Source organism: Meleagris gallopavo, chromosome 17 (assembly GCF_000146605.3).
Source record: "Meleagris gallopavo isolate NT-WF06-2002-E0010 breed Aviagen turkey brand Nicholas breeding stock chromosome 17, Turkey_5.1, whole genome shotgun sequence".
NCBI classification, from domain to species: domain Eukaryota; kingdom Metazoa; phylum Chordata; class Aves; order Galliformes; family Phasianidae; genus Meleagris; species Meleagris gallopavo.
The window spans coordinates 8,084,821-8,110,126 of NC_015027.2; the positions used below are offsets into that span (position 1 = coordinate 8,084,821).

Here is a 25,306-nt window from a genome sequence, read left to right on the forward strand (position 1 = left end):
TACCTGCAACTCGTCCTGCTTGTTCCCCATGCTCTATGCACTGTGTACAGGCACTTGAGTTGGACAACACTGATGCTGATTTACCAACCAGAATTCCCTTATCCTGAACTTTAAGAGCTGTCTTACTGGCCTGTGATCCTCACCGTCAGCCTCAAAGCGCAATGATTTTAAGATCCCCACCTTCAGCAACTCTAGCTTAAAGCTCACCTGACTAAATTGGAAAGTTTGCTGCCAAAGATGGTCTTTCCCTTGTCTGACAGATGAACTCCACCCTCCCCAAGAAGATCAGATGTCCCAAAATCAGTTCCGTGACATAAAAAGCCAAAGCCCCATTCACAACACCACTCCCTTAGCCACTTATTGATGTTAATTCTGTCAGTCCTTTCCTCCCCGTTCCCCTAAGCTGGGGAGCTGATCAGACTGCCCGTGCTCCTGAGCTCTTCACTGCACCTCATGCTTTGAGGCAGGCTTTTCCCTCTTGCTAGTCTTTCTGGTGGCAATTTGCCATTTCTCATCACTGTTCATTTCCCTTCCATTCCACTGATAGAGTTCAGGGCTGTTTAGCCCCAGGCTGTGGGTTCAGTGCAGACTACACGGCAATCTGGCTGATCACGGTCTGCGCAGATGCTTCTTCCTTTAGAAGCTCCGAATGGAGGCACTGATCACAGCCCGGCGTCGCGCCGAACCACCCGACCGGCTCCTCCTGACAAGTGGGCGGCAGTTCCGGCTTTCGGGCGTTTAAATCTGCCGCCGTTGCCCTGGCAACGCTCACGTCACGTCAGCCGCTCTCGCGAGAGCTGCGCGCTGCTGGAGGGCTGCGCCGCAGTGCCGGCGTTTCCCTGGCAAAGGACGCCGCGGACCCTCGTGCCCAGAGCCGGGCGGGCTGCGAGGCGGCTGCTCTCCGCCAATGAGTGTCGGTGCCTACGCTGGAGATTTAAATAATGCTTTGGAGCACTGCTGAGAGCACGCGAGGCTTTGGCAAGACGGGAAAGACCATCAAAGAGGATGAACAAGCTGCAGAGATTGGTAAGAACGATAAACTTTTCTATTATTGTTGACAGATTATTATTTTTTTCCCCTATTTTTATAACGCTATGTAAGTCCTTACAGGTTATTGTAGAATTATTCGTCAGCTCGTCCCAGTCCCTGGGTTAGAGCTGACAGACTGAGGCTCTCCTGGCAGCCGCACATCACACGGTGGTGAAGGCAGGCAGGGAAGGAACCCTGCAGGGCAGCGCGACTTTGAGCTCGGCGCTGTGCCGTGACTCCGGAAGGGAGGAGCAAACATTTTCCCTTTGCTTATGGCTGTGATAGGTGATAGACTGCAGAATGAATACAGGGAAATCAGCAGGAGGAATGTTTTGTCTTTAGACATTGTGGTTAAAGATAAAAAGAAGCGTCCTGTTGTAGGCACAGGAGATCTCTCTCACCTGGAGAACTGGAGTCAGTGGGAAGAGCGGGGATAGCAGGGGCACAGTCCTGGGCTCCCAGCAGTGAGACAGCAAAGTGGTGCCAAGGAAAGTGCCAGTGAGTGCAGTGTGCTCTCTAACAGGGGCAGGAGAGAGTGCAGCCTCTTCTTGCCGCAGGGCTGGAGCTGTGCTTCTGCCAGGGAGAACATCTTAGCTGAGCCTCTGGCAGTTAATGACATTAAGAGGCTTTGAGGAAAGAAAAAAGCTAAGATTATTTGAATTTGTGATTTAAAAACTACTGGTAGATGAGGCAAACCGTTCCTTTCTTTGATAGATGGCTCTGTAAGAAGAAATTGAGCAGGTGAAGCAGGCAGGGCTCCCCAGCTTTAAGATATCTAAGTCCTCCCCTGGGTCAGTGGAGTCATATTCATGCAGCAAAACAAAACGTGGCCTGAGGTGACCTGCCCTGGTTGTGAACAGCCGAGCCCGGGCATGGGCTCTTCATGTCATCCTGCAGAGCTGCCCTGTGGGGAATGCTGTGCAAGTCTGGCCCTGGGCCGCCTGGAACACTGTGCAGGCAGTGTCAGGATAAGGGCCAGGTGCCCCAACAAGCTCAGAGTGGTCTTGGGACATGAGACAGGGTCACCACCAGGGCACTGCTTGCCAGGCACTTGCCAGGCACGGCATCTCATGCACAGGTAGAGAAACCGAAAGCACAGGCACAGAATACATGAGAACAGACGAGGACTGGTAGTGTGGCTGCAGTGAGGATGGAGGTGTGGGTATGGGGACGTGATGCTGCTGGCACATGGCTGAGTTGCTCTGCAGGAGCAGTGGGTCCATTTGTGGAAAGTCAGACACGCAGAAAAGCATCCTGTCAAGGGTGGCAAGTATGAACTGGAATTTACAAACACAACAGAGGAAGAAAGATCAACAGAAATATGTAGAAAGGAGAATACACACGACTGTTTTTTGCTCATAAGCCTGACAGTGAGCACCCAGGTGTCAGCTGGGACAGCTTGTTCTACACCATTCCAGAGGCAAGAGGCTTCTCTTTGATACCAGCACCCTGATCCCATGATGTTGCATGAAGCAGCCCCATTGAATGGCTATATGAGCAGTGGGCAGTGAAGAAATGACCTCAAGGAGGCACAGGACGTGACACAAACCCCACGATCTGCCATGTATTTCGCCCACATCATTATGCTGAAAATGCAGAAAATATTCTGACAATACTCAGCTGTAGACTGCTGAACACCTGTAGGAACAACTGTGTGATGGGAAAGTTCATCAGAAAGACATTGTCTGCTCTGTACGAAAACTGAAGCAGCACAGGAAAGGTAGTCTATTTTAAGCTAAAATGAAAGGACAAAAAAAGAAAGTATAATTGCAGTAAAAAGGTAGAGAAATAGCATGCCAGTGAACAAGAGTGCCTTGGACATAAATAGCCCTGAGAAATTCTCTTATAGTAGAGGGGAGCTGGAAATGATTCAGAAGTTATTAAACTTTGCCAAATGCTTCTTGAGTAATTCATCATGTGGGTACAGATTTTGTACTGAATTGAATTAATTGAAGCAATAACACCAGATCCTGACAATATTTGCTGTTGTTATGCTGACTTTCTGTAAGCATATCCATTAAATATTAAACAAAAGACACATGCAAGCCTCTGTCTTCAAGCAGTTCCAAATTGTGAATGGCAGCGAAGTATTAATATAATCTTAATATCATTTTGTACTTTTGGAAGCCATAGATTTTAAAACTCTGTATTTTGTTTTCTGTCTTTTGTACTTCCATTATACAACGTCATTTGTAGCTAATATTCATCTCACAATGGGCCAAATGTCTGCTGAGCCATTTTCTTCTGTGCACAAAAGTTATCCTTTTTCCATCCATCTTCTTCAGCTTCAGAGCAAGAACCTGATCCTGACAGTGTGTGCTGCTGGGATTGGAGGCACTTTCCAGTACGGTTACAACATCTCCATCATCAATGCTCCAACTTTAGTAAGTACTGTGGGTCTGAGAGGCTCCTCCTGAGACACACACTGCCTCGATGTCCTCATTCAGGCTGCAAATGATGGCCTGCCACCAAAAATAGGCAGTCTGCTAGTACTGAGGGTGGGAATGTGTTGTCACCTCTGTGTAAGTCATAGTCAAGGTAGAGAACTTTGCTGTCACGAGCCACCCTTATTCAAGATCTAGAGTCACAAGAATTCTCTTAAAAGCCTTGCTTTTACTTGTTTTAAAATATCTAATTCTAAATTTTTTCAACCTACATCCTATGAAACTGACTTTTGCCCTTAAATTCGAAGTTGGACCACGATGCATGTTTTTAAATGATCCAAAACAGCCACACAGGCACACAAGCCAAGTACAACTTTTCAGCAGCTACAGTTTTAGAGCCTTATCCCTCTGTTAAAAACACATCTATGAACTGGAGGCCATTTTCAGTCCAAGATGTAACAGCATGAACACAGGACAAGCAGATGGATGCAGAAGGAAGCATTTACATGCTTCTCTCCCTCCTCGGTCACGCAGCACTGTCCTTCTCTCGCAGTACATCCAGACGTTCATGAACAAAACATGGTTGGAACGCACAGGTGCTCCCCTGGGGAGTGGCATGGTCCTGCTGCTGTGGTCCTTCACCGTGTCCGTGTTCCCCCTGGGAGGCCTTGCAGGGGCTGTTGCTGCTGGCCCCATGGCCATTGTGTTGGGAAGGTAAGAGGTGCTGGATTATACTTGAAGCTTTGCAGCTTCTTTTAGGCCAAGGGGAAATATGCAAACCTGGCACACATCTGAGCTCACAACCATCTCTTTTCTCTCTGAAGGAAGAGGTCCCTGCTGGTTAACAACCTCTTTGTGATCGTAGCCGCCGTCTTGTCAGGATTCAGCCAGATGGCGAAATCCTTCGAAATGATTATGCTCAGCAGGTTCCTTACTGGTGTGAATGCAGGTATGAGGTGTGCAGGAATGAGAAACCTAACAGGCCAGCAGTTATCAAAAGTATCAATTAGAAATAGAAGATACTGAAATAGGGATGATCTTAGACATGAAAATAATTTATCCTCTAGTCCGATCAGATGTGAAATCACAGGTTTGGATAAATAAGTTTAGGTAGGTCAGACATCGCGTTTCCTGCAAGACAAGAGCTGACTGCATTTGCCCTCATCTCTTCTGTCTGCAAGCTGAGGCCAGCATTTGTCTGCCTTGCCAGGTGTAAGCATGAACATTCAGCCCATGTATCTGGCAGAGAGTGCCCCAAGGAAGCTCCGAGGGGCTGTGGCCTTGACCTCTGCATCCTTTACAGCCCTGGGACTGGTGCTGGGCCAGGTTGTTGGACTCAGGTAATGTAAAGCTAGAAGCCCAGTTTATACTTCACCTATTTTTGTTCTCTTCTTTCCTTTTTTTTTTTCTTTTTACTTTACTCCTCCTCCCTTTCCTTTCTTTTCCAGTGCCCACTCACAGCAGACGATTCTGGTCTCTTGTAGAATTTACTGAGCAAGATACTTGTTATTTTTTCTCCAGGGAGCTTCTAGGAGGGGAGGAAAGCTGGCCACTCCTTTTAGCCAGCAATGCTGTGCCTGCCCTAATCCAGCTCATGGTTCTGCCGTGGTTTCCTGAAAGTCCCAGATACCTCTTGATTGACCGTGGAGACAGAGAGTCCTGCATCTCTGGTGAGCTTAGGGTGACAGCCAGCCCCTCGCTGAGCAGTGGGATCTGCTGACTGGGCAAAGGCACAGTAAGAAGGTTGATTGCATATCTTCACACACAGTCCAGTGTATTCAGCCCAAAGCAAATAGTAATTGAGATTCCTCCCAACATAAATATTCTGTTTGGTGACCTACCAGTCTCCTCAGATGAACATAAAATCCTTAAGCCTAGTACTATGGGTTTTGTCTCCAGACTCATCATGTGCCAGAACGTTTGGTTAACGAACCAGAACCATACTTGTTTGTACAGGATACATGGTGCCACCAATGTTTGCAGATGCATTAGTTGTTGCACCCTTAAGCAGGTGGTAGTTGGTTGCATATTTGTGTGAAGCAAAGTAATTCTGAGCACAGATTAATGTATACTTCTTTGTGTCCTGCTTTTCTGGAAAGACTTAGGCTCCAATCTCATGAGAATGGTGCCATAGTTTTATATCTGAGAAGCATTGTATCATTCCAGTTGTCATTACTTCCTCCTTCCAAGCTTAACAACATTCTACAATCTTAAATATTTATGATCTATTAAGATAATTTAAAGGCATCTTCCTAAAAAAAAAAAAAGTGCATTTTTTAATACAAAGAAATGGTCAAAAGGTGGAGCTTGTATTCACAATGGCGTATATGTTTTGTAACTATGAAGTGAAATAAATGCTGGCTGAGGAGCTCATGACCAAATGTGCAGCCAGTTCATATTAAGGGATTTGCTTAGATTTGTAGCATACAATCCCCATACACAGAGAAGCTGGAATTAGTTTCCAGGAAACATGTACCAAGAACGTCTTAATTGCCTGCATTTCCCAGGGAATCCACTTGAGATATGAATCAGAAGCATGGCTGCTGGAATGACATGGACTGGAAATATTCTCTTGTCAAACAATGGGGACGGATTTGCAGTTCCTACTCCCTAATCCTTCAAGGGGCTACCACTTGCCACTTGTGGAGGCAGTACCACGATCATGGGCTGTTCTACAGCTTCCCACAACCATCATCTACTGCTCAGCTGTTTGGCCTGCAGAGATGGGCAAACAAAGGTAAAGCCTGAGTTTCCTTGTCCTTGCAGCACTGAAAAAGCTCAGAGGCAGCAGTGACCTGGGAGAGGAGCTGGAGGAGATGCTAGCTGAACAGGCTGCTGCCAAAGGTCAGAGAGCGAAGAAGCCCTGGGAGCTGTTCCGAAACCCAGCAGTGAGGTGGCAGCTGATAAGCATCATCGTGCTGAGCAGTGCCATGCAGCTCTGCGGGAACGATTCGGTGAGCTGCTGATGGCTGCAGCAATCAGCAGCAGCACTGTATGGGCCATGGGTGCAAGCATTTGGGTTTAACACTCTTCCTGTAGAAGAAGGAGCAGTGTTCTGCTCTGCTTTTGCAGATCTGGCTGCAGAAGGTATGAACAAAGTGGTGAAGGAGGAATCTTGGGAGAAGTGGGAGAAGTGGGAGAAGTTGGAGTATATAAAATGACGGCATAAAAAGTAAACTGGGTACAAATGCTAGGTCTGTGCTACAATGCCTGCTTAATATACAGGAAAAACCCATTGGCATCCAGCCCTGATTTTCATGGTCCTTCAGGAAAAAGCAAGTGGATGTATTTTCAGACACCTTCCCTTACTGCTCTCTCTTCTCTTCTCTCCGCAGATGTACTTTTATGCAGCTTATGTGTTCCAGGAGGCTGGAATTCCTCAGGACACAATCCCGTATGTTGTCATCGGCACAGGGAGCTGTGAACTGATCACGTCTGTAACTTGTGTGAGGCTCTTAAAACACTGCTGACACACAGCTGTGCTGACAGTGAGGAATTTCAAATTTACATTGCCTGATATCCCAAGGAAGCACTTCATAACACAGCAGTCAGGCAAACTCTCAGCATTCGTGTCCAGAGGGGTTAATGCTGCATTTTGTAAGACACTGCATTGTCATCACTGTCTGAAAAGTGCTCTTTAGAAGGGTCTGAATGGACACTATGCTTCTGATCTGTGCACGTTGTCTCTAGAAAATGAAACTTTTACCTCATGTCACCACAGCTACAGTCAGGGTTTAGGTGCACCTGGGATGTTCATGTCTCCTTCAACAACCATCTTGCTGGCTCCTGCCAGACCCCCTGCCCTGAGCAGCCTTTCAGCTAAGAGCTGCAACGGGACAAGAGGGAGCAGGCAGGAATCTAAACAGATGTCAAATATTTTGCTTTATTTCACTGTGTTACTTTGTGCAGAACATGATTATAGACTACGCTGGCCGGAGGCCACTGCTGCTGGGAGGATACATCCTGATGGCAGGATGGGCCACCGTCTTCATGGTCGCTCTGAGCCAGCAGGTAATAAACTTCAATGGATTATTTAAGAGAAATGCAATTGGCCTTTGCTTTTTATGTGATTGGGGTGTCGAGCGGTGGCCAGTAACAGTAAGTGCTCTGATTGGCTTTTTGTTGTTCCCTGTGGCTGCAGACTCAGATTAGCTGGATGCCTTATCTCAGCATGGCCTGCATTTTCGCCTATATCCTGAGCTTTGGAATTGGACCAGGTCAGTTCCCCACATGTTTCACTGAAACTTTTGGGTGCCATGGAAGTCTGGAGTTGTGTGCAAGCCTATGGCTTTGGAAGTAATTTCTTGTCCTTACAGTGTGATAGGATTGAACTAATTATGAGCTATTTTCACAGCCAGATCCCAGTGAGAATAATGTGGGTTACAAAACTTCTCCCAGAAGTTCATTCCAACACAAAAGAGACTAAATAATTAGCCAGCCCTTAATATTTAACCCAAGATTTCCCCACTGCAATTTATCTCTTTTACCACTTGTTCTAGCTCTGTTGACTAGTGAGAATAATTTACTGAATACAATTTACTGTTCTCACAAATTTCACATTGGCTTTGCTTGTGCTCTCTTGGTTTTCATCAGCGGTGTTACCAACAATGTTGTTAACTTTCCTGCTATTTCTTTTTCCAGCTGGTGTAACAGGAGTTCTGCCCACAGAGATATTTGATCAGATGTCCCGACCAGCTGCTTACATGATCTGCGGGTCTCTGCTCTGGTTCAATCTCTTTCTGGTTGGAACAGCGTTTCCATTCATTGTGGTGCGTTCCCAAGGCAATGCAATGGTGATTTCTGACGTAAAGTTGGAGTAAAGCTTTGCAGGCATGAATGGCTTTTAGCTCTGCTCCATTCTCTACTGAGAATGGTTGGGACGAGAGATGCAATGTAATTCCCCTTGGCCAAATCCTGGCACCATTTCCCATGTTGATTCCTGAAGTGAAAGGGAGCAGAACTCCACTATATGCAATCCCATCTTAATTCCTACTGTGGATCTCCATTCTATACAGTTATGTATAGACAGAAAGCCAGAAAAACACGATTTGAGATACTTTTCTTGCTGTATCAAATCTCCCAAACTGTGTTAGAGAGCTGCTGTCTTCCTTGCTGGGAAGCAAGGAACAAATAACCTCTGGATGAAGTCAGTCCATGCAGGGAAGGGGTTTAATAACCCGTTTGTTGTACAGAATATCTCTAACATCATCTTGTTCTTTACCTCCTCCTCAGAAAAATCTAGCACATTTCTGCTATGTCCCATTCCTTGTGGTTTGCATCTGCACTGCTCTCTACATTTGGTTCTTCCTTCCTGAGACCAAAGGAAAATCCTTCCTGGAAATCTCAGAGGAATTCAGGAAACGGAACTTCAGAGCTCAGAATCATGAAGCTTTCTATAAAGGTCCTGAGGAGATCATGTCCACCACGTTGTAGCAGAAGGAAGGAGAATGGCAGCTGGGGAAATTCAGCAGTGGTTATGTTGTCTTTGCAGGGCTACAGAGAGAGGTGTAGGGCTGGGGAGAATATAGTGCTCTTAATTCAGCCGTTAGGATCACATTACTTATCTGCTTCATTTGTTTTACTCCTCCTAAACCACCATTTGGCTGAAACCCTAACATATAATCATAGAATGGCCTGGGTTGAAAAGAACCGCAATGATCATCTGGTTCCAACCCCCTGCTATGTGCAGGGTCGCCAACCACCAGACCAGGCTGCCCAAAGCCACATCCAGCCTGGCCTTGAATGCCTCCAGGGATGGGGCATCCACAACTTGTCCTCTGTCAGCTCCTGGGAACATTCTCAGGGTCTGCCTTCCTGCCAAAATGCTTGAGAGTTTCTCTTAAAAAGCAGATCATGTGTGACATGGTGGATCCCTGAAACACTTTCAAGCTGGTATATCAGAGAAATGCCCGACAGCAGCATGATACAGCAAGACAAGAAACCTGACTACTTTGCTCAGGGATGTCAGTAGATGTTACAAAGATTGTAAGCCATCTTTTTGTCAGCTGAATTTTGTAACGCTTGATAAACCATTTATTGTGTTGCTACACAGACTATTTTCCTGCTGCTTAAAAGCAAGGTTCTGTGAGTTGAAATGTGAAGTGCCTGCTTTCAATCGACAGTGAAACTCAGGCCATGCTGCCAGATACCTAAATATTGATTTAGGATACTGTGTTTAGGTATTCAAATCTGAAATTTGGCCCCAGAGGCTTAGACCACGGACCATGATTTAAAAAGAAAAAAAAGGGAATGAAAAATAGATTCCCTCCTCTCCCACATTCAAAGACAGTTTTGGATAAATGCATGCAGCCTCTGAAGGGTCCATAGTTAGTAGCCAAACCTTATCAGTGTCACAGATCTTGGTTTACACAGAACTTTGTGCTGTCACAACTGTGTTTCTGCTTATGGAGAACAGATTTATAATATACATCAGCTACTAAATTGCAACAAAAGTTAAAAAATCTGTTGTCGGTTTTTAATACTAAGTAACACACATATTAAAGAGTGATAGTTGATGCCTTATTCTCTTATCAGCAAACACCACCATGCGCTGCTTCAGCAAATTTCTTCTGAATTTCTCCTAAATTTCATCTGCACCCCAGAAGCTTTTTTTTTTTTGCTTCTAAGTCTGGGCTCTCAGATACAAAAATTAGTATGATTAAATTCTGCTTTCAGACAGCAGATGAAATTCTCAGAACCGTGTCTCAGTGCTCCTGTTTCTGTTCTTAAGTAATTTCAATTGCTACTTGTTGAGCAATAGCAAGCAGTTAATTATTTTCAGCTATAAAGGCATGTGATGGATGGAAGGCTTCTAGCACTTGCTGCGTGGCTTATACAGCTGATGTTTGGGCACCATTTTGCAGACTATTTACTCTGGACTGATTTTCTTCATAGCTTATTTCTTGCCATCCAATCCTATGTTCTGTCTTTGGTCCTGCCTGGACACTGCCAGTGCATCTTGCAGGGATTAAGAGTCCATTTTACACCTTTGCTCTGCTGAGGCTATGGTTGCAGTGAAGAGGAACATTGGCAAAATAAGTTAAGTTTCTTTCTGTATATTTTTAACCAATTTTAATAAAAAATCCAGCATTTTTGAATGTCATGAATGTAAACATAATGTTTCCTGAGTGTATTACTGTCATGTTGGGCAGGGGCAGATGTCTGTGCAAGAACAATCTTTCACTACCTACAATTTACAGTGTAGAAAAAATAAATGTTTGTTCATCTGCGATTGGTGCTATTTACAAGTCATTCACATAAACACATGGCAACAGCAGCTATCTCTGCTCTTGGACAACAGGATTTTGAGACAAATAGGATTTTGAGACAAGACAACCTGGAGCAAGACAGCTGGAAGCTAGGAAATGCAGAGGAACTCTTCATTCATATCGTCTGGAGAGGGCAGTGAGGGCCTGAAGGAAAGAGGACTGATGAATGCACACACTCAAAGCAAAAAGTGCTGGTACCATCATGATGATACCAGAACATTCCATCCTTCAGTGGGGATCAGAGAAAAGATGGGAAATAGAAATGAGGCAGTGAAGAGAAGGTGGGAGAGGAGATGCTTGGGTGGAGGGAGAGTCCTGGCACAAATTGCCAGGAAGCACAGGTTTGAGGAGAAACCCTGCAATGTTCAGAGGTCTTCATCTGGGCCACTTGTATGGCTGCAACCTTGAGTCAGCACTCCTTGGCTTTCCCCAGGGCTCTGGAAGGACAGAGGCAGCTGGCTGTATGCCACATGCCTGCCTACAAGTGATACGCATTCAGACCCAGCCCTGAGACTATGCATCAGAAAACCTCAGCTCCAATTAGTTCTTTTTATAACCATGGCCTGAAATCAGGTGTCTTTAGACTGATTAAGCAAAGGTAAACAGTGGTTACATTTTAAGTGATCTAGTTGGTTGCATTTTAATTGAAGCATCTAACAAGATAGTTATTTGTTACTGAATTAACATACCTTCATTAACAGAAAGAATATATACCACTTACTTAGGTCAATTTTCTAATCATGTGACGCGCTGGGCACAAATGGTTCTTGAAAAGTAATTCCCAGAGACTTATGATGGTTTAAATATCAAATCCCCAAGCACTGTAGGACTGACTGATTACCATCACACCAGAGAAGCACTGTTCCTGCTGCTATCCTCTGAGTGCTCTTCTGCATAATCTGCCTCTCGGGTCCTGCACAGCTTGGTCCCAGCCTGCCCAGCCCAGATTGTTCCAGAAACTGAAGGCGTGCAGAATCCCAGCATGGGCACTGCCCAGTGCAGCCACTCAGCAGCTGAAATGCTTGCCCCTAAGCTGTCTGAATCACCTGTAAAAGCCTTCTACCAGAAATGCATTGGAAACTGCCAGAGAAAGAGGTCAATTGAGAATTAGTGCTAACAGTAAAGATTGAACTGATTTATGTAACGATCAGGATTTAAAATGACATTCAGCTTTCCTAGCACTTAACGTGTTACAGGAACACAGACTTGAATTTCAGGCAACGAACTGGTGGCCTTAAAGCATCGACTGATCCCGTAATTCAAGCATGAATGCACAAGCTTAGTCACGCTTAGTCAAGTTTCTGAGTAAGGCTTCCGACAGGTTCTCTGTGTTGAGGCTCAAGGCAACAGTCAGGACCTTTTCCGTTAATACGATGACTAATTACCCAAACCGTGTTTTGGGGAGTCCAAGCCAGTCCGCTCTAGTCCGTGCCAGACTCTGGACTTTGGCTTCCATTAATGCCTCTTTATTGTCCTTTCCTTGTTTCCTGCAGCTCTGTTGCTGGAGCTTCTTTGCCCAGCTGACCTGGCATGAATGCATAACTCATCAAAATTACTTGCTGTTTCATCAGTAACCAACACAACATTTCAAAGCAAATAGCAAGAACTTCATGACAAACCAAAGAGAGTGTAAACACTAAGAGAGAGTGAAATGACATGTTGAAATATTACCTCAGGCTCCTCTTTCTCTACATATAGCCTGATTTTTCCCAAAGTGTCCAAAGAAAGCATCAGGAAAGATCTAGCCTGCAAGCTGAGATGACTACCTTTGCATGCAAGTTGGTATACGTTTCCTTTTTTCACCCCCACATAGAATTTTTGCAATACAGACTTTTTTTTCTTTCTGCTATTCTAAAGACCCACTGTGTAAATTAAGTACAGAAAGTTAAATCAATCTGAATCAAATGCATTTAAAATAATAGTATGAAATCATATTTGAGAGATATCAAATATGTTGCAAGGAAATATTTTTAAAAAGCAAAGAAAACTGGATTTGAGAGCACTTTTCTATTTAATGCCTGATGTATGACAAAGACAAACCAAGGGAGTTCAGAGCAGAGCAAGAAAACAAGACTGCATGATTTGACAGATGGAGGATGACCAGGAGATGGAAAATATCCTCCTCAATAAAGGAGTTAGAAATAACAAGGTACCTAAGGAATCCAATAAAAGAATAACCAAGTAATGGTGTTATAATACAGAACTGGGATAACAGTCAGAAATTTGCTGCAGATGCAAACTTTGTACTTAGAAAGGGATTTGCTGCTTTTTTTTTGCTCCTGGTGAGTCTCATGCTGATATGTGGCATTTTTTGTAAGCATGGAGCATGAGTCTAGTGGTAGAGACCACAATTCTCACTTCTTCCTAGTGCTTTGATAAGCGCAAGATAAATAGATAAGACTGTCATCATTTAATGTATGAATGTGCCAAATACCAAATGTATTCAGAACTAATTCCTCTGAAGCCAGCAATGATGCGACATGGATAAATTTGGTGCTCACTGAAAGAACGGCATTCATCTGATTAGAAATCAGCCTGTAAATGTTTTCCAGTTATGGCTCAGCATTGCCTTTGAATACGATTTGTTCCAGAGATAAAAGTGCAGCACCATATCGTCATTGCTGTTCAGAAAGCACTGGGACACCCAGTAACAGAGAGCAGGGAGTGGGAGGGATGGGGTACGCATGTAGCACAGCACTACACTGGGGCTATTCTTAAGCCTATCAGATATATTTCTAAAACAGAGTGAATAACTATGAAACCAGGAATGCCCTCCAAACTCCAAATGTTTATGTTGTCTCAGCCAAGCTACTGAACAAAATATTCACTTAGGAGAGATAACAAATGGGAAAGGAGGAGGAGGAGGAACAAATAGGAGGAAAGTGCGCGCATGATGCTTGCACGTTGTACCATGCTCCCACAGCTAGTGATTCTATGCAGATTAAGTTGACAAAGCTGAAGACAGAAGCACTGAGGTGTAAAACCCGTTCTGGGAGACAGATACAAGCTTCGTTTCTCCTTTCTACAAATGTCTCACTGTCCTGTGCTTTAGCTGCTGTGGTCTTTCACTCCATTACCTTCAAGCGATCCCACAGGCAGAACAGGACATCTGCGGGCATGTCTGAACAGCTTTCTATGCTGATTTTTCTTCCTACCAGAAAATGAGCTGCAAACTCTTCCTCCTGGCTTTTGTCCTGGGCATTGGTGGAACTTTCCAGTATGGGTTGCAGATCTCCATTATCAACTCTCCTGCCGAGGTAAGCACAGACAGCTCAGCGATTGAGTCCCAGCATGGATTTCACTGTCCTCATGCATTCCTGCCTCTATCTGTAATCACTAAGGTCTTTCCTTACGCACTCAAAACTAGACTTTTTGTGGTTGCCTGATTCTCAGAGCAGCTGCCATTGCTCTTGTGTATCATTGTTTCTAACTTCTGACTGATGCCACGGTACCGGGAAAGGGGAAGATGAGGGCAATCCAGAGCCAGGTGTTTTTCCATTACTGACTTGGATTGTTCACAAGAAACTCTCCTGTCCACAAGGTTCCTGGATTTCTTTGTTCCAGGTCCTTGGCTATGCACACCAGTTCTGTGTGAACGCCTGTAAGGCAAAACAGGACAGGGAAGGAGTGGAGCTCAGGTCAGCGCTGATACCTGCAGCTGAAAAAGGAGAGGTGTTTGTCAGCTCAAATAGTGCTGAGGACATTGAGCTTATAGTGTCACCACACTGGAAACCCTTATCCTGAAAGAGGACACTGTGAGGTTATCAACAGTAGGTTAGAGAGACCCCAGAATGATACACACTAGGAGACAAATCCTGACCTCACTGAAGGCAATTTAAGTCAAACCTAGACTTTATCCAAAGCAGCAGGCAGGATGCAGAAAGTAAACAAGAGGAACAAGTGGGAATGACGGGGAATACTCTATAACAAATCATGCTCTAGCATGTGGACAGAAGATCATCTTGCCCTTCTCTTAATGGCATTTGCTGTTGATATTTAGTATTGATATTTACTATGATTTATTACACTATGTTTCTAAAACGTGGACTCTGCTTATGTTAGTGGAAAAATTCCTTCTTGTTTTACTGGGGTTTAGATTTCAGCAGGGTATTGACTGAAATGTATCAGAAAAGATAAATAGGTAGGAAAAAGAAATTAAAAAAAAAGGTACAATGATCAGAAAACATGTTGATTGAGTCCATTGTTTTCTTTTTTCTCTTAAAGTACATCAAAAGTTTCATACGTGAGACCTGGCTGAAGAGATATGGATCTTCTCCCAGTGAAGAGATAATTACTTTGTTGTGGTCCTTCGTTGTATCCATTTACACCATTGGTGGGCTCCTGGGCTCCATGTCTGTCAGATACATGTCTGTTAAATTTGGAAGGTAGGAATAATGATTGCATTAGTTTGTTTCCACCTATACCTGCAAGCACAAGTGATTACGTCTTGCTGAAGACACATGCTGGTAAAGATGTCCTGTGAGCAGTCCAGGGACACTTCATATGAAAGATCATTGAAGAAACAGAATAGCAAAAACTGCCAATGATCACAAGGAGAATACCGTTCCTTGTAAATTCCAAAGCCAATCCAGACCAGAGAAATCATCTGGAGAGTACATGCCTTTTAAAAATGAATTCACAGAAAGCATCTCACAAAACATGTTCTTCAAGGTAGATATTAGCTCCAACAAATTACATGCAAGAAGTGCTGTGGGCATCAAAAGCTCCAACTAACGTTTCAGTTCAGGACATTTTCCAATTTCCCATTTACTTCACTGCAGCTGATCTCAGTCTCTAACCAATGTACAAGCTGCATCACTTCCGTCTGGCCAGGAATGACCCTGATTTAAATTAATTCCAGGAAGAAGTCCATGCTGCTTGCCAACATCCCTGCTCTGTTGAGCGCAACTCTCATGGCACTCAGTCGGCTGTCTGGGTCCTTTGAGATGATCATCATTGGGAGATTATTTGCTGGAGTGTGTGCAGGTAAACTTGCATTCCTGTATGTGGTATTAAAAGCCTGGGAGAGCAGTGGCTGAGGGTGACAAGGTTTTACCTCGTGCCTGATTACCGAGTGCATTTTTTTATTAAGTAAGAAAACACAAACATCAATAAATTCACTGTATATGACAGGCCAATTTCTCATTCGCATCCAGTCCGTATGAGAAGTACTGCCCTGTCTGACGGTCATTTGTCGCTGAAGGTTTAGGTCTGAATATCCATATCATGTATGCGGGGGAATGCGCCCCACAGAAGCTGCGTGGGGTGATTGCCATAACTGCTTCCACTGCCATCGCCGTGGGAAAGTTTGCAGGATTTGCTCTGGGTCTCAGGTAAGAGCTATTTCATTTCTTCTGTTATTAAAATTTATGCATACGTCAATTCATCTCTACGGATAAGCAAATCAACAACTTTTCTTAGGTGTGCTGAAGTGTGCAAACAGACCAAATTGTCTCATCACAAATTCTCAACTGAATGAAAAACAGAAATCATATAAATGGTTAAGACTGAAGAATTATGCTGCTTCCTAGCAAACACAGATCAAAATGCAGACAGTTTAATCCTTTTGTTTCAGAGAAGTCCTGGGAGTAGAAGCACTATGGCCCATTCTCATGGCAGCAAACGCAATTCCTGCCCTCATTCAGCTGCTCACCCTCCCCTTCTTCCCAGACTCTCCCCGCTACCTGCTCATCGACAAAAAGGACAAGGAGGGTTGCATCAAAGGTAAGGAAATGGGTCACAAAGCATTCGTGCTCTTAGCAGTCAGAGCCTGGAAACTCTGCCTTCTGGCTCTGTGAAATGAATGGATGCTCTGTCCATATCTGTGAGTATTCCAGGTCTTCAGTGACCCTAGTAGCAGCTGCTAACATAAACAGAGAAACAGCCATTATGGCTCTTATGGGTGTGAAGTGAGAGAACTCTTTGGCTGTATATTTAATCATAGGAATTGTTTTTCCTTGTTTCTGTTTTGGTGTGTGCAGTAGAACTGTACCTTCAGCAGGAGGGAATTCGGGGGAAAAAAAATTTAAGCCTCTCCAATATGGAAATATTATAAACACCTGCTGGTCATGATTGAAATTTATAGGTAAAAATAGATAGGAATGAATTGTATTTGGGTATAAGCTGAACCCAGATCTCTAGGAAGTTCAGACAAGCAAAGAGCCTGATGTGTTTATAAGACACTCTGTCGGGCAGGAAGGAATCCTCAGCATTCATGTGTGCTGGTGAGCTTGGGCCCAGAGTCATCTTCTCTTCCTCCTCTCCCTGCAGCTGTGAAGCAGCTCTGGGGGGACGGTGACCACATGGCCGAAGTGGATGACATGATTGCAGAGCAAGAAGCCATCCGTGGGGAGAAATCTAAGAGTGTTTGTGATCTTATTCGTGACAAATCTGTCCGTTGGCAGTTCATCACTCTCTTTCTTGTCTCTTCATGCATGCAGTTAATTGGAGTCAATGTGGTACGCATGCTACTTTTCTCTGCTTTGTACACTGTTCACAGTTCCTTGGCAAGAAGTGTTCTGCAGTGAGTAAAATGCTAATTGGAGCAGTGCTGTAAGGTGGGAAGTTGTTAGCATTTGTTATAAATCATTTCCATGGAAGTTTGGGAGCTAAGATAAGTTGAGAACTGTGGTTTAGCAAGGGTTACAATGCTAAAGTGAAATTCTTATGTGTTAGGAATACTTACATTCTGAAAAATGGTGACTATCAGAATCACAGCAAAGTTTTAAAGATGATACACAATGTTTATTTAAGCCAATTGCTTAGTAAGTACTGTCAAAACTTGTATGTGCTCTGTGTCCTGCACATGAGACACTAAAACTTGTGAAAGGATGCTGGATGGAATTACAACCTGTAACATGAGACAAAAGCTAGTTCTAAAAGTAAGAAGAAAAAGGTAAGTATATCTTTGTTACTGAGTTAGAAGCAGAGCTGCTAGTAAAAGCTCATCTGCACAAATGAGCCTCATAAAAATGATGAGGAGTCATTGCCAAAATCAAGAACGTTTTCTCTTTACTTAAGCCCTAATTAGTTGTTATCTGCCAAAAAAGGCAGAAGCTGGTGTACACCTGATCATATGGGTGCAACCTTCACACGTTTCTATTCTTTCCAGGTTTACTTTTATGCATACAACGTCTTCTTAAAAGTTGGACTCTCCCCTGCCCAAACCCGCTATGTCTCCCTGGGAGTTGGGATCACTGAGATCCTCACCACAGCTCTGTGTGTAAGTGGATCTTCAGCTGAATTTCATTCTGCTGCAGTGCCTGTTTCATTTCAACCTTTAGAAACTACTGCAAATGGAGATCCAGCAATCAGCTCCCTTCAGCGAACCAACAGGAGTACTTTGTACTGATCACACAGCACCATCTCACTTGCCAGTAGGACAAGGAGGGGGCACTTCTATGGGCCAGCTCCCTGCAGATCCCCTGCCTGGCTGCTGAAGGCAGCTGCTGAGCAGCTTGTCCACTCCTGTGAGACCTGTCCTGAGCGCTGATAGCAGGTGCTCCTGTTTGCAGGGCTTCCTTGTGGACCGTGCTGGGAGGAAGGCACTGCTCTGGAAAACCCACACTGCTATGGCCTTGGCCTTAGGACTTCTCACTGTCACGCTTGCTCTACAGGTAAGACCTCACTTATGTATCTGAGCCAAGTGTCACATCTTCGTGTTCTGTTACGTGGCAAACATCAATACTACTTTTTCCCTTTCCCCAAAAAACTTTTTAGCTGAAGTAGAAGTATTGTTGCAGCTAACCATAATACTAACAGTGGTCTGTTTCCAGCCATGTACATGCAGATTAAAGTCAATAGCTTTCTGCAGATATGATCACTGCCAACACTGTCTCCTTGAGAAGTGTGTGGAAGTTGAGGACACAGATGTATGTGATACTGTGTAATAATGAACACCGACCCTGTTTCTAATAGATTTGATTTTTGTTTCTCATCATAGGATTCTTTCTCCTGGATACCATATTGCTCCGCTGCACTCATTTTTATCTTCATCATGAGCTTCGGTCTTGGGCCAGGTTGGTGTTTTATACTGGAATGTTTTCATATACCCTGGCTTCCTCACAGCAACTCTTAGGAGAGGCATAGCTGTCATACAGCATGAATCCTTGCCCTTCAGTGAGGGGTAGATGTTCCCAGTCCTAGAGCACTCCATACTGTGGTAGGAGTTAGAGCTTCCTTTCATATTGCGTTCCTACTTGTCTTTCTCCTGAAGAACCAAGCAGCATTTCAAACATGCCTGGGTCAGATAAAACCATCAACTTCTACAGCCAGATGAAGTGTGAGTTACAGAAACATCTGGCAAAATTTCTGATTTCTTTCTTTTTTCTCCAACATTTTTTCAGCTGGAGTATTATGCCCCCTACCCACAGAAATATTTATTCAGTCATACAGACCAGCCGCTTATGCTTTTAATGGTGCTACAAACTGGATCCAGCTCTTCTTTCTTGGACTTTTGTTCCCTTTCATTGTGGTAAGCAAAGCAAGGTGTTTTGAAATTTTCAGTTTGGAGGTTAGATTTTTCCAGATCTTTGTGCAACAGACAACCAGGATTAACCATAGTTTGGATGGCCTTTTGCTTTTTATCTAGAGGTGTAATGAAAGTGTAATAGAACCACAAAATGCTGCTAACTGTACACAGAATAACACTGGAAAACGTGGAAAGGGCAGCAGGGACACCGACACAATCAGAAATCATCTGAATGTCACGAGGGGCTCCCTTCCTTTCCCTCCTTGCCTGTAGAATGCATCTCCTTTAGGGTTAATGTGAAAATGGATCCACCTGTACTTCTTCCAGAGATTTCACCCAGCACTAAGAAGCAGCAGGGAATCTGAAGCCTGTGCAGTCTGGGAACTGTGCAAGGAGGGACAGAGCTAACACACATTGGGAAGGATGGAGCAGAAAGGAAGAGTGACTGAAATGCAGCTCAGCACCTCTGTGAATTGTCAAGTAGTGAGATTCAACATCTGCTGATCATACAGCTTCTCTCCTTACTGCAGGAACAGAGAATTAGTTCACCTTAACCCTCAGTGCTGGTCCAAAAGTGGCAGCAAGCAGGATTTACATCAACTAAATCCCTGGCCAAGTGTTTCAGTGAATACAAAAATAGGAACACCATATCATAAGAAAAAGATTTTTAGATCTATTTCTATGAACTTATTTTCCCTCTTTCTTTTCCCACAGGAAGGCCTTGGTAGTTTTTGTTTCATCATTTTCCTGGCATACTGTCTGTCCATGGCTATCTTTGTCTACCTGGTAGTGCCGGAGACCAAAGGAAAGAGCATGCTGCAGATCATGGAGGAGTTCAACCGCCTGAACTACCGCAGAAAGAAGGGACAGGCAGCCCTACACCAGAATAACTGCTCACTGACAACTGTTACTAGACTTTAGTAACAAACTCCACTCCTTATTCTGTTCTTTTATTACTGTGGGCCCAGAAGCCTCACTAAACAAAAAAGATTCTATTGTTCCCAGACAGTACAAATGTGTATTAAAAAAGTAGTGGCCTGCTGTGCAGGGTGCAGGATGACCTTGGTGGGTCTCTCCAACTGCTGAGATATGAACTGAATTAAATGCTCAAGGAAGGAAGGAAGGAAGAGGGAAGGAAGGAAGGAAGGGAGAATATCTTCACTCTCTGCAAGTTAACATCTGTGTAAACTGAAAACACAGGATCAGCTATTTTTTCTATCAAAACCAGGACTCCTGTATTGCTGGAAGTGTGAGTGTGGAAGGCTCAGACATACAGCATACTTGTGAAAAGGAAGAAAACTAAGACAGAGGCTTTCACATCAAAATTACTTGCTACTTGCTACTATTTACAAGATGGTGCTGCTGAGCTTTCAAGAGAAGAGATTCCAGACGAAGTGTTTTGCTCTTTGAACCAGTGGAGGAAGAGTACCATTCCTGTCAGAGGATATAATTGCTACACAGTGTTTTCCCCTCTTACAATTAGACTTGAGAGCAAGCATGCAGTTCTGGGTCAACTAGGACTTTCTTGAGATGCTTGTGACCAGGTTTCTGCGAGCTGCAGGTATTTCTTTTTAATTTCTTTTTTTTTTTTTCTTTTTGGAGGGAAATCATTGCTACATCTGAATGAGAAAAGTGTAAAGGAGTAAAGGAAACACTATGTAGAGAAGCATCCAACATAACCTGCCATCTCTAGCCAAACTTCTTATTTTGCAATCAGGTACATTATTTAGATTTCTGAGATTCTTCTACTTGGACATACAAGGATAGACCACCACTGAAAGGAAGCATGAGCGAAGAAAGCAGAACTGCAGGAAAGCCTAAGTAGGCTAATCCGCTGTGGGCTAGGTTCTCCTACACCATTAGCAATGACGTTGGAGCATGCCTTCAGCCTGGAGTTGTCTCATGTCAGAGAGAAGGAACACTGAGTTTCAATGGGATTCAGTTCCCACATCTCTGGTATTGATGAAACAGAGTGGTGCCTCTGCTAGAGCGCCCAACCTGTGTCTGAGCATTTGCTCATCTCTCTAGGTCTCTAAATACTCCAATTCACACTACAAAGTATGGGAAAAGGGCCTCACTTTTTCTATTCACTGCTATAAAACGTGAAACACTTTTGCTTGTTGTACTTTGCAGTTTACTGACAAGAAAATAAAAATGCAGCAACTTGGCAAACACATCCCACTGATCACGACGGTGTTTGGCTTTCACTGATTAAAGAGTCAGGGCCAGAGGAATGCTAATCTCTGGGATTGTTTTATCAGGAGGAGCTTTTATTCTGGAAATGAAACCTCCACCACTGGCTGTTGCAGATGCTGTACAATGCAATAAAATTTGCAAAAGGATCTAAACGTTGAGAAGTAGTTTCTTTTGCAGGCCTAATCTGCTGTTTGATCATCACACCACCCTCTAGCAATATCTGTAGCAGTGCCAGGAGCTAATACAAAAGCAGTGGCCTTCACAGCTGTATTAGGTTTACATGACAAGCTTTTGATAGCAGGGGGGCTGCAGGAGTGGCCTCTGTGAGCCCAGAAGCTGCCCCAAGTTAAAAAAGAGCCAGTCAGCTGGCTCCAAAAGGGACCTGCTGCTGGCCAGAGCAGTGACACTGAGCAATGCAGATGATGCCTTTCTAACAGTAGATTTAAGAAGGGTAAAAATGCTGCACAACAGCAGCTGGGAGAGAGGAGTGAGAAAATATGACAGAAACAGAACTGCAGCCATCAAGGTCAGTGCAGAAGGAGAGCAGGAGGTGCGCCAGATGCTGAGCAGAAGTTCCCTACAGCCCAGCAGAGGCCCTTGGTGGAGCAGGAGGTCTGGGGGAGCTGCTGCCTGTATCTTTGAAGAGAAAGTATTAGGTAATGTCTTAATGTCTGGTATTTCTCAGCCTTACTGGTTTGCAGCAAGGAATGTTTTTGTGTTCTAAAAGAGACTAAAAACTCACTTCCTCATATCCACCTTTCTACAGTGTGATCTTGCTCACCATGCCTGACTTTTTCCCTTCTTCCCCCCTACTAATAAGTACTGTCAGTATGAGGGGAAGCGTGGTTAATTATTAATGATGCCTTAAACTAGCATGTATGGTGAATAAAGGTTAAATGAGTATTTGTGAATCAGCAGTGTATCCATTTGATTTCTAGGATCACAGAAGTATATCAAGTCTGGAACGAGCACTAATCTTAAGTGAAAAGGCTCATTCCTTCCTCTTCCACAGGAAAATGAAAAGGAGCTACTGGATATTGAAGTCTTGCTTTTTCTATATTAAAGCACTGAACAAACATGAGGGACAGATAGAAATGATAATTGCATGAAGATTTCAGGAAGAAATATAGACAGTGAGAGAAAGAAGGACAAGGCTCTGCTGGGGACAGTTAGTTCGGCCATATGCTGTAATCTGGCCGCAAACAGGGTTTTTTAAACCTCCTCCAGAAAGTTCCAGCCACGTGTAATTCTTCTTCCAGCAGCCAAGCCTCCCACCCTCAGCTCAAAGAACAAGGCCCCGTTTCCCCTCCGATTCATTCAGATTCATCTGTTCCCTGCCTGTGACTTCACTCTTCAGTGCCTGAACTCTGGCATGTGACTCTACCACATTTGCTGTTAGTCTGGTAAAATCCTCTTGAGAGGGAAAGGGACCTGCAAGGACAGCACAGCATGAAAAGGTCTGAAAACTGAGATACCACATCCAGATTTGACAAAGGAAACAAAAGAAGTTATAAGGAAAGTAAAGTGTGAAAAATAGCAAAAGAAAACAGTAATGATTTCAAAACCAGCTTTTAGTGTGCCTTGGCAGGAAGCAAGATACACTGCACTGTTTGAGTATTTAGTTAAACCTTTCTGCCACCAGACTTGAGGACAGCAAAAGTTCACAGGAGCTCAGAAAGGAACTCTATGACTACATGGAAGGAACAAACATAAAGTCACCATCCTGACCACAAAGTCCCAGAGCTGTTCATCACTGAAGCCTGGGAGATGCATGGGTAAAGACTCACTGCACACGTGTCCAGATCTTCTGCTTCTGCCTATAAATGCTGTTTGTGACTGCCAGACCTGGGATACTCTGCTGTGTACAGTCCTGGTGTGATGCTAGGAGGTACATCTGCATCCCTTCCAGCAGGGGATCGGAGAGGCCAGTGGGCAGCTGTGCCATCTGACTGCACTTCTCTGTGGCAGCAAAAATCATCGGCTGAAGGAGGGCACTGTGAATGTGACTGGAATTTGAGAGGAAGAATTTGTAAGAAGCAAGAGAAAATCTAAATAAAGACAGAGAGTCAGGCAGTAATAATGGAAGAGAAAGGTGGATTCTGGGGTTTTACAAGTGAGAACATTTGAGGAGCCCGTGCTAAGAGGTGAAGGAACAAAATGCGTAACTACAGCTGATGTGAAAGTAATGAAGATCTCATGATGTGGAAAGAAGAATTCAGCTTAAATTCTTCCAGTGTACTGATGTGCTACAAGACTCCCAGGCAGAAGGTGTGGAGACACAGAGTGATTGGGATGTCAGCATAACACAGCAGGCTCGGTGCTGCTGAGCTACCAGTCACTGTCGGGGAAAAGGCAAACTTTGGGATGGATGCAGCCCTTCCACCGTGCTCCTGTCTCCTTTAAAGCCACAGCCTCCCCTTCCCACCTCTTCTCAAGGTACTACCAATGCATTGCTAAATGTGGAGCTGTATTTAGTGTAGAATATAAGTAGAAACCTAAGGAAGAAAGTCTTTTGTTCAAAACAATCTTTTCAAAGTGAAATTTTTTCTTAAAATCAACTCCCAAACCAGAACAGAATGAGTTCCCTGCTTTGGCACACACCAGGCCATGTCCACTGTTACAAATCAGAAATAGAGAGGTTTCTGTGTAGTTCTGGAAAAAGCAAGACCATCTGGGTGTTAGCAAGGACCAAGGCTCCTCCTCCATGCCAATATTCAAATACTTTATGTCCTGCACTGGGAAATTGTTCAAATCACTTTCACTGACTGAAAATCTTACAGCATGCAGGAAACCAGGCAGCACGGCCCAGCTGCTGTACTAAGTGGGTTAACTTTGTAATAGAGTGGAGAGGAGGAAATCCCTGCCTGGAGAACCTGCTGTCCTGAAGGAAAGACGCCAACACCTGATCCCCACCAAGCAGAAACCCACATTTGTTTTAGCAATGCAGGTAAAGGGGAGCACTTCCAATACAAAGATAAACATTTACTAATGTTGTAATCAATGTGGCATATCTGAGTCTTGGAATTATTAAACCAGCAAGAAGAGATCCTGGCCAGTGATGGAGGAGGACATAATTCACTAGAAGCCACGTAGTTAGAATTTAACTTCGGTGCTATGATCCCAACTTGTTATAATCTAGGCATAGGAAACATATCGCTCATCCGACAGACTTGACAAGGGCTCCAGAGCAGGCAGGTATTCAAGGGGAAATGGCTGGTTTCCTCTCAGAGCTGGTGAGTATCCAACATCTTGTCTTCTAGCCCAGTCACTGACAGCAGCAGAATCTTTGAAGATTGCAGGATAGGGATCAAGTAGTCTTTACTGTAACAGAAAAGAACAGAGTACATGCTGGGGACAACACTGACTCAGCAATAATACTGACTCCACAGCATGTGCAGAAAATGTATTGCAAATACAAAAGTGAGGTTTAAGAGAGGATGAGGGAAACCAAGAAAGAGGAAAACAGGGAAAACATTATAGAAAAGAAGAAAAAGAAAAAACATTCTATTGCCATGCACTCTCAAAGACATTTGCGGATATTCATCTGCTTAGAGTATGACCTAATTAAATGTCTGAAAACATACATCCTTGTGAAGAGTGCTCTGAAATTCAGGGTACATCATGGACAGTATAGGAGTCATTCAAGTAGGAGCTCTGAAAATGCAGATTCCCATGGGGATAATATATACTTTTTTTTTAAATAAGAGTTTTAAGAGAACAAACTTGATCAGTCCCAGGAAACAGGTGAACAAAGTGTCTGAGAATCACAGGAAAAAAGGAAATCATGAAAGTTGTAGTCGTACCAGTATAAAAGCAAACACAAGCTGCTGATAAAGGCTTTCATGGATTTTTATGATTTATCACTTCTATTATTTTTATGATTAAAATTGTGTGGCTGGCAAAACTAAAGGAATTATAGACTGCATCTTTCCAGGCTGTTAATGTTCAGGAAATGATTT

General features: G+C 43.9%; 1 protein-coding gene across 1 annotated transcript; it reads left to right on the forward strand.

Moving 5' to 3' along the window:
• The first annotated feature begins 781 nt into the window (after positions 1-781).
• LOC100550814 lies at positions 782-20,236 on the forward strand. Its single transcript, XM_019620923.2, has 24 exons — positions 782-1,026; positions 3,315-3,413; positions 3,967-4,127; positions 4,238-4,362; positions 4,624-4,753; positions 4,935-5,083; positions 6,180-6,367; positions 6,749-6,859; positions 7,323-7,424; positions 7,555-7,630; positions 8,055-8,182; positions 8,646-8,845; positions 9,303-9,376; positions 13,811-13,938; positions 14,906-15,066; positions 15,543-15,667; positions 15,885-16,014; positions 16,257-16,405; positions 16,952-17,139; positions 17,793-18,025; positions 18,123-18,297; positions 18,624-18,699; positions 19,027-19,154; positions 19,866-20,236. Exons 1-24 carry the CDS (start codon positions 1,006-1,008, stop codon positions 20,070-20,072), a joined length of 3,264 nt encoding a protein of 1,087 aa, XP_019476468.1. The 5' UTR covers positions 782-1,005; the 3' UTR covers positions 20,073-20,236.
• The last annotated feature ends 5,070 nt before the right edge of the window (positions 20,237-25,306 follow it).